Source organism: Diadema antillarum, unplaced genomic scaffold (assembly GCF_040938485.1).
Source record: "Diadema antillarum isolate AM-2024a unplaced genomic scaffold, OU_Dant_1.0 scf00000183, whole genome shotgun sequence".
Taxonomy (NCBI): Eukaryota; Metazoa; Echinodermata; class Echinoidea; order Diadematoida; family Diadematidae; genus Diadema; species Diadema antillarum.
Window position 1 is genome coordinate 1,705,100 of NW_027271072.1, and position 9,664 is coordinate 1,714,763.

The window sequence follows — 9,664 nt, forward strand, 5'->3', positions numbered from 1 at the left end:
TTTCGCGCTATAATTCTGCAATGCAAGAAGGCCTCGTCACAAGGCTTCTTGACTTTGTTTGTTCAAGTCTCGCGCAACTTTTGAGACCGAATTTGCAACGTCCGCGCATACTTTTGCGAAGCCACGCCCATTTTTGTAATAGAATGTCACCCCAAAATGGGCAAAATTTTGTGATTTTGTGTACATTTCCTATGGAAAACAGTGCTCTGTCATGAAAGTCATAAAAACCTGATTATTTTTACAATTAATCACTTTCATTGATTAATTTTGTGCTAATTATGGTAGAAAAGCGGTTAGTGACAATTTCCAATGAAAAAAAAAACCAAAGAAAAAAACAAAAGTTAAAAAACAACGAAATACATAAGAAATTTTGAAAACAATGAAAGACATAAGAATTAAAATGAGTTTTGGAATTTTTTGTGATGTACCATTGTTGAATATGCTAAAACAGATTTATAGATCAAAAATTAGACTCTCAATGCTTTTAATTAGGCTAAAATACGACCTTGAGCTTAATTTGCATAATTAATTAATTCAAATTAGAAATTGATTGTTTCAAAAAATCTTATGACACAATCTTGTAGGTTATGACGTGGGTCTCACGCATGCAAAATTTCATCGCGATGGCACCACCGATGGCCGAGATCTTGGGGGTGGGGGGGCGGAATCCATTCCCCCAGTCTGAGCATAGCCAAAAAAGCCCGGCCCTTTTAGGGTTAAGAAAGCATAGCATGTTTGATTCACAAAAATTCTTCACTGTTTCAGGGCTGCTGGAATCGACAACAAATATGTTGGCAATCCAACTAGAACTACTCACTATTATCAACACAATAATTAAAAGAGAGAAACTGAAAAAAAAGTTTATCAAAAAAATCTCCTTATCTGATTCCAGCATGTGAATAGAGATGAATATTTTTTACACCGTACAGTTTGAGTGACAACATATGTTTTTGGGCTGATTATGAAATACAAACGTGCATGTCTCTTCTTTGTTCACAGTATGATATTCCAAATGTGAGTTCCACGGTACTTGAGGCTTCAGCTGTAGCAGTCCCACCAGTAAAGGTAAGTAATCGAAATTCCAATCCAAGTTGCCCTCACCATATAGAGATAAATCAACCAATTAAAGTTTTGCTAAATGTTCACAGATGCCAACTGTTACTTTTGTGCAGTGTTTTTTTCCACGTAATATGGCAGGTTTCATGGAAAATAATGTTTATGTTTTTTTTAAATTTTCTTCAAAATTATACTCCCACACATGCCTATCGCTGGAAAGGTAAAATGCTATTTTTAAAAAAGCCGAGAATGTGTTTTTATCACCCATCAGAATACTGCAATTACATTTTACAAGGTTGGAATCCCTGGATATTGACACATATGAGGAGGATGTTAAAGGAACTAATGTTTCATGTTTGTTCTACAATGGTGATGTAATATTACAAATCATTTTCAATCAGCGCACCAATCTTCACCAATTTTTGTTCTTTGTCATTATTATAGACATTAAAAAAATGTCCTTGTCATTCCAGAAAAGTCATGACTTAACAATGCTAACTGTGTTTTGGGAGGGGGCATCCTTTCTGCATTGTTGTAAAAGTGAAATGATATTCTTTTTTTTTTGTAAAAATTTATAAACCCATGGGAGAATTGCAAAGAGATCTTTTCACTTTGGCCTGTATTACAAGAGAGATAATTGCTGATGTCACTGCACTGGGAGAACATTTGAAATGTCAAAATTCCTTATCTCTCTTTTTTTGTGACAGATCTGAATAGAACTGTCGCTGTGTTGTTTGCTTGATTTTACTGTATTTGCATAATTTCTTAAATCAATTTGAACCTTTGCCAAGACTTATGTTTACTAAACTGTTTTATAAATCATGTACCATGTTCATTAGAATCGTTAAAAGAAAAATTTTTCATGTTTTTTCTGTGACAGGAGAACGATATGGAGGTGGTAGAGGAAGAGAAAGAGGCAGAAGTAGTGATCAAGGAAGAGAAGAAGGATGAGGAGGAGATGGAGGAGGTTGAGGAGGAGAAGGAGGTTGAGGAGGAGAAGGAGGAGGAAGCGGAGGAGGGCTGGGTAGACGCCGGTGCTTTGGTGCCGGCGGTGGAAACGATGACGTGCCTCCCGGACCTGATCCGAATCGGGCACAAGATGAACAAAGAGTGCGTTGAGTGCTTCCTGTACGACGGCTTCAAGAAGCAGGCCAGCCTCATGTGCAGCGTCTGCAAGAGAGGGGTGCACAAGAAGTGCCACTACTGGCACAGGTGCGGCAAGAGAAGGGACCCGATGGAGGAACAGGATGCCAACCCTGGCAATGATGCCCAGGTCCAGGTAAGGCAGATTGCCCTGTGCTTTTAGGGCCATGTCCCCAAAGAGATCCAACTGTACCATGAACGTAAACTCCATGTGGAAATGCTAGCTTTTATTAGTGTTTCATCTGTGCCTGCTTGTTCTTTGCTGTTATAACATTTATTTTTGAGGATGGGGGTGGGTGAGTTAGTTTTCAAGGAATGATTTGTATTATGACAAGTGCGGTTAACAAAACGTTATGATTGAATTGAATGAAAATGGTTTGAAAGCCTTTATGAAATATATGAAATGTTGAATAAGAGTAATATTCATAGGAGTAGTGGTAGTAGTAGTAGAAGTAGTAGTAGTAGAAGTAGTAGTAGTAGTACATGGGCAGTAGTAATGGCATAAAAAAAGAATAATTATGCTAACTGTAGTGATGTGATGGTGATGATGATGATAGTGATGACATCAAATTTTTAATTCTTTCATCGACTCTCTGGCAGCACACAGGAACATTTGTGGGAGAGAGGCCCTCGGTGGAGCTAATTTCTTACGATGAGATGATGGACTCCAAGAAAGCTTGTGAAGTCTGCTCCGGGCGGGGTCGGTCCGTAAAGCGCAACAGGTCGAGGACTCAGTGCGCCGTCTGTAAGAAAGGGCTACACCTCCGGTGCCTGTCGCAACACATATGTCCCGGGCCGGAGTACGCCAGACAAAATGAGATAGTATGTACTGGCGGAGAACACTCCTCATGACATACTGTATACACCAAATATTTCACGAATTTTGTGAGGTTTTTATTTTTCTCGCGAATTTTGTGAGTTGTGTCCTATTTGCGAATTTGAAAACATGCAAAAATCTTAACTCTCATCCCCAACGTGATTGTCACGTGTACGCATCCATTTCTCCGTTCTGTACTGTACTTCAAAATCGTGAATTTACCACTTGCAAAATTGTCAGGATGTCTTGATTCGCAAAAAATTAGACTTGCTAAAATTATGGTGTGTACATTACACTTGTTTAGGTGCTTCGTCTAATATGCATATGGAATTGTGACTGCCTCCACTGTTTTTGTGAAAATATTCAATTTGTCCTTGACTTTAATTTGATCTAAGTTAAATTCCTTAAAAAATCAACATTTCTTTTGCTTCCTTACACCCCATCACTGTCTTCTTTAGCATGGAATAGAGTGCCTGGTTTAACATCTGAGTGACAAAAACTGTTCCTAAGAATGACAAGTGCATATTTGCCATTGTAATGTGCGGTAATATGGCTTAGGCGCAACATGTCTCCCTTCTGATGTAAGGGACCGGGTTCTAGTCCCAAGCGTCACTGAGCAGTGTTGTGTGTTCAAGCATTCTATACCCTCTAGTAAAGAGGCAAAACACTCTGTTCCTTCGAAGGACTTTAAATGGAGGTCCCGAGTGTGAATTAGCCACTACTCGCGCACGTACAATATCCCTCTTTATTCATTTGTCACAAAGAGCAGGGTGCTAGGCCTGTTGACAAGAAAAAAGCAGTGATAGTGTATGAGTAAGTGATATTGATGTTCACTGAACTTTCCATCTTTTAGTTTGATTTTAGTACATTAGATAGTGTTTGTAAAGGAGTATTTAAGCATCATTTCAAAGCATTTCTTGAAGTGCAGTGTTTGTATTATAAAGAGTTATCTTATTTGGAATGGATTGTTTTCTCTCTTGAAGGCATGTGTGCTCCAAATCCACTGTAAAAATTGACTAAGTATTCATCAAAAATTTGTTCACTGTTCTTCAGAAGAAACTTATACTAGCTTTCCATTGCAAAAGGTGATGCTGGGTGGGCATGTTCCAAAATCTCTGTCATAATTCCTTGAGTAATAATTCAGAATTTGTTCAGCTTTCTTCAGAAGAGACAATTCATATTGGATTTCCATTACAAGCTTTGATGTTCAGAACCACTTCCCCCCCCCCCCCCCAACTACTACCTCCAAGTCGAGGAGACTAGTGCACGACTTCATTCAATGTTTTCTTCCCACCCCCAGAACTCTCTAGCCGAGCCTGCTCCGTCGGTCCAGGCGGCAGCCTTTCCGGCTGACATGGGCCGGCTGTGGCAACATGAGGTGGTGGTCATCAAGCCCCGAGATGATGAGGAGGAGGAGATGAGGAGAGAGCAGGGACACGGGCAGGGGCTGGGGCTGGAGCAGGGGCTAGGGCAGGGACAGGGGCTGGGGCTGGTGCAGGGGCAGAAGGAGGAGGTGAAGAATGCAAATGTAGAAGAGACACAACCAGCGCCCCACAACGGAGACATTGTGCCAGTGGCGCTGAAGCTAGTGCGGTGTAACTCCAACGACCTTCCCAACACTTCTGCCAAGGAGGCTGTTACTCCAGTGGTAAGCAAGTCTGTTTTTTTTTTTTTTGACTGCCCTATGATAAATGATGAAATACACTGTGGACATAGAAAAAATTATATGATTTATCTTATTTTCCTAAATCCACTGAGACAATATTTGCCTTCATTATTGTGGTGCATGAATTGTCTTCATTTACAAGTAGTAGTAGTAGAAGTAGTAGTAGTAGTTATAGTGATAGAAATAGTCGTAGTAGTAGAAGTAGTAGTAGTAGTAGTAGTAGTAGTAGCAGCAGCAGCAGTAGTAATTGATGGAAGTGGTAGAAGTAGAGTAGTAGTATTAATGGCATAAAGAAAATGATCATGGTAGCCATATTGATGGTAGTGATGGTGATGATGATTATGATGACGTCAAATTTTCATTCTTTCCATCGACTCTCTGACAGCACACGGGAATGTTTGGGGGATTGAGGCCCACGGTAGAGCCTATTCGTATCAGTGATGTCATGGACTGCCGGAAGAACTGCGAAGTCTGCTCCGGGCGGGCTGGGAACGGAAGGCGCAACAGGTCGAGGACCCAGTGCTCCATCTGCAAGAAAGGGCTCCACCAATGGTGCCTGGCATTACACATATGCCCCGGGCCAGAGGACGTCAGACAGCTTGAGATGGTATGTACTGGCAGAGAACACGCCCCCTGACGTTGTTGCCTTTTCTAATATGTGTATGGAATTGTGATTGCCGTCATTGTCTTTGTAAAAATATTCCAAACTTGAGAATTATATCCTTGTCTCTACTTTGTTCCTAGTTCAATTCTTACAAGTGAATATTCCTTTTGCTTTTATTGCAGATACAGTTATATTCTATGTGATTCACAAAATACATACCTGTGTGTGTGTGTGTGTGTGTGTGTGTGTGTGTGTGTGTGTATGTATATATATATATATATATATATATATATATATATATATATATATATATATATGTGTATATATATACATATATATATATATATATATATGTATATATATATATATATATATATATATATATATATATATATATATATATATATATATATATATATATATGCTTTTTTTTCTGGGGGGTATGTTAGTGTGAAAGTTATAGGTATTTGCTGGGTGCAGTCATGGCAGTCTGAAATACTCTTTATTTCCAAATTTATACATATATTTTGTCTCAGCTGCCGTTGGGTTCTCCCTAATTTTGGATTTGGGAGAGAAGCGGTTTTGTGGAAATGACATCTCTTCTGCATAAATTCTCTTCATTTACAAGTAGTCGTAAAGATAGTTTGTGCATTCTCCATGCTCTGTCATAACATTCTTGCTGGTTTGCCTTCTGTGCTTGTTTTGCAGCTGACCAAACCACATTTCAAAGACCGGCGGCTCAAGAATTCCCGCCTGGTCAAGAAAGGGAAGGAAAAGACGTGCTGCGTGTGCCACTCCCCTCAGAAGACCAGAATGGCTTGTCCGGGCTGTGCCCAGAATGTCCACTTCCGCTGTGAAGCGAGCCACCAATGCCAATATTTTGATGCTTCAACCGAGGGAATGGTAATGACCACTCCATTTGATTGGGCTTTTGATATCAATTTTTTTTTTAATGTTGTAAATTCATTATCATTGTCTTTAACTGTTGCTGTCTCAAAGTTGCTTTTTTCCACAAATCTTCCCATTTGGTTTTGTTAAACCAGTAAACTAAAAGGGGAAAAAAGGAGAATGAAAGGGAAGCCCTTCATGGACAATATTGCCAAGTTGTATCAGAAAAAACAAACATTGTTTCCTGAGATGTGGGTTTGATGATACATGTGTATATATTTATTCCATTTTTTCATCATTGTAGACAACTTTGTGGGGGTAGCAAATTCTACTTATTCATTTTTTTGTGATAGCAGCACATGTTTGTTAAGTTGCCTAATAAAACGATTGTCATTGTAAAAATATTGTCAGGTTGGGTAAGCTGTGCAGCAAAGCATTTGATATATATATTCTGGTAATCATTGATGTGGACAAAACACTCATATGTTGTAATACATAAGACAGTAGGGGATTTTAAAAACTAGATTAAAACATGATTACAGAGTTTGGAAGTTCTCTCTATTTCCCACTCTGTTTTAACTCTTAATGTGCAACATTTGCACTCCTAACTCAGTCGACGGTGTGCCAAGTTTGCTCAAACGCAGAAACTGGCTCAAATTGATTGATAAGTTGCCAAATGATACAGTACAGTAAAAGCGTCACTTGCGATTCCATTCCTGTCACATGTAGCTTGCATAATGTGATTAGATCTTATGTGGTGTTACCTATTGGATTTGCGAGTAAATTCTAAGTTTCTGACGCTGTTTTGTGTGCAGAAGTCATGTTTGGACAATGATGTAGCTATTGATCATTTGAAAGAAAAATAATCGTAGATTTGTAATAAAATCTTGCATCCAAAGCAAAGCTTCACATTATCTTTGCAATTTTGCTCATGGCATATCCCACGTAGCCACAATCTATAATAACTTATGATTTAAAACACAGAATGTTTACCCAAAGCGTACCTACGTTGCTGCCTCAGAATAATGTGGCACACAGGGGGTTTACGTGGCGCATAAAGAGTTGGTATGTGTGAAAGATGACACCAAACTATAACATGACAACTGAGCATCTCGTCCGTCGCTTCATTTCTAGGTGGGGATGGGCATGCCGTTCACGGGGGAGGTCGTCCCCATTGAGGCGAGTGAGATCAAGACGAGGAAGAAGGACTGCGCGGTGTGCTCGGACCGGCGGGGAGGGCGCCGGAGCCGATCCAACACCAAGTGCCCCCAGTGTGATAAGGGCCTGCACAGGGCCTGTGCCCGCCAGCACATCTGTACGATGTTTAGGGCCCCACAGGTGAGTGCAGTGGTCAAGGTTTACGGAGCTTGTAAGCTCAGAAGACTCAACGTGGGCAGGAGGGGGTTTGAACATAATCTACAAGGCATCTTCACAGTCCTGTCATATGAATTATAGATAAAGCCAACCATGTTTTGTTTTGTTTTGTTTTTAAAGAATTGGCCAACGATTGTCCATTGTGGAAATTTGTGTAGAAAGCCAAGTGAATATTGTTTTCAAAAGGTATTGTTTCCTACATATGCAATGGGGGAAAAGTATTGGGTTTATATATATATATATATATATAAATGTGTGTATATATATATATATATATATATATATATATATATATATTTTTTTTTTTTTTTTTTTTTTTTTTTTTTTTTTTTTAAATTCTTGAGGATGTATGCTCATGCAAAGTTTGAGGTTAGGGCATGTTAGACAATTCATTCCTCAGAAGTACAAACCACAATTAATGATTAACATAGATTGCAAACATTTATGCATCCAAGCAATATCCTGACCTACTCCTTTTTGATAAGTCTGTCAAGTAAATCTTGACAATATATTCTAGCTTCCATGAAATTTCATGTGTTTCTCATGAATGTGCATATCAGTTCTAATGCACTTATTTCAAGTCAAGCAGTATCTGTGTAATCCTGGTGTCCTCTGAGAGCTGATGATAAGTAGTGCATATGAATTTAGAAACATTAGTTTCAAAGGAGATTACTTCGATGTAACTGTAATAAGCTTTTCTGCATTGGGTTCCTTTCCAGAACACACGCTCTCAAGTCATCGTTCTAGATGATGACAGTGAGAGGGGAGAGGAGCAGGAGGAGCAGGAGGATGATGATGAGGAGAGTCCTGGACTGGTGGAAGTCAAGAGTGGGGCTCCCAAGTACTGCTGTGTCTGCTCCTCTTCCGGGTCCCAGCACCCTACCCAAACGGCATGCTCCTCCTGCGAGCGCGGCTTGCACCCGCATTGTCTGGCCCTCCACAACTGCAGCAGCTTGGTGCCGCAGCTGCCACCCCAGATGCCGAGATACGTCGACACAGATGCAGACGCAAATGTGTTCGGGGATCGCCACGAAGCGCTGCTAGACGGGAGAGGTGGCGGGAGCACAGGCATTGTCGTCGTTAAGGATGAGAAGGTCGAACCCGTCGTCCAAACTCAAGCACCCGTCTCGCCGAGAGACAAGAGACGGGGTGCCACTGTGGAGTTTGGAGCAGGGGTGACCTGCATCTGTCTCTGTAGGGGTAGTAGTTGCGAAGGGGAGAGGTGTGGGCAAAAGAGGCTGCTTGTCACAGACTTGGGGACCTCAGAAACCCTAGATGAGGATGAGGAGGAGGAGGAGGCTGGAGGTACATCTCACATGGAATCTACCGTGAAGTCAGGGACTGTCTCAGAAGTTGCCACGCAGGATATGATAGTGGATGGAGAGCAAGTGTTCCTCTTGAATGAAGCCAAGGAGCATTTGTTGCCCAATAACTTGGAAGGGATGGGTGGGCTGTCAGAGAATGGCAGACCCGCAAGACTCAACAAGACCTGGGTTTCCACCGAGTACGGCCAGCGCTTGGGCATCAATGACCTGGACGGGCTTCACGTGAGTCTCGAGGGCCACAACGCTGTGCAATTCAAGGACATCGACGTCATTGTGGCCAAGATCGAGGAGGAGCTACATCAGGCCGAGGAAGTCCACGATCAGGGAATTGAATGGAGCGAAGTCGACGTGTCTGCGTCATAGCACAGGCTCATTCAACATTCCATGCATTTGGCTGGTGTGAAAAGATGTTTTGTTGTCCACTTGTTCCATGCGTCTGCACTTTGGGAGTTTCATACACATTGACAACTCTTGATGTGGTATAATCAAATGTACACAAATGCACAGAGAAACACACACACATAGAGCAGACTAGTAAAAGCCCTCAAACCCACACCCTGCCCACTGTGTTGGTGTTTCGTCATCTACTGAATATGCTGTAAAGTCCATGTGTTGAATGCTATTTGTGAATTTAACATAACTCAAAATGATCCTAATATAAACATGATGTACACACATATATTTTTTTCCCGGTTATTACTATATATTCAACAATCATGAAATTAACCCCCACGCGCAAAATTGTCGGGAAGTACAGTTACAGCAAATCTTAATGCTGGAGCTATGGCACA

At 40.9% G+C, this 9,664-nt stretch overlaps 1 protein-coding gene across 1 annotated transcript in view; it reads left to right on the plus strand.

Annotated features, from left to right (window-relative positions):
* Positions 1 to 9,236, plus strand: part of LOC139723235 (uncharacterized) — a 49,258-nt gene extending 40,022 nt beyond the window's left edge. The window contains exons 12-19 of the mRNA XM_071634494.1: positions 1,000 to 1,065; positions 2,054 to 2,335; positions 2,800 to 3,021; positions 4,317 to 4,664; positions 5,068 to 5,289; positions 5,995 to 6,189; positions 7,309 to 7,512; positions 8,268 to 9,236. Of these exons, the coding sequence (XP_071490595.1) occupies positions 1,000 to 1,065; positions 2,054 to 2,335; positions 2,800 to 3,021; positions 4,317 to 4,664; positions 5,068 to 5,289; positions 5,995 to 6,189; positions 7,309 to 7,512; positions 8,268 to 9,236 (2,508 nt within the window). The remainder of the gene's footprint in view (positions 1 to 999; positions 1,066 to 2,053; positions 2,336 to 2,799; positions 3,022 to 4,316; positions 4,665 to 5,067; positions 5,290 to 5,994; positions 6,190 to 7,308; positions 7,513 to 8,267) is intronic.
* Positions 9,237 to 9,664: the final 428 nt, after the last annotated feature.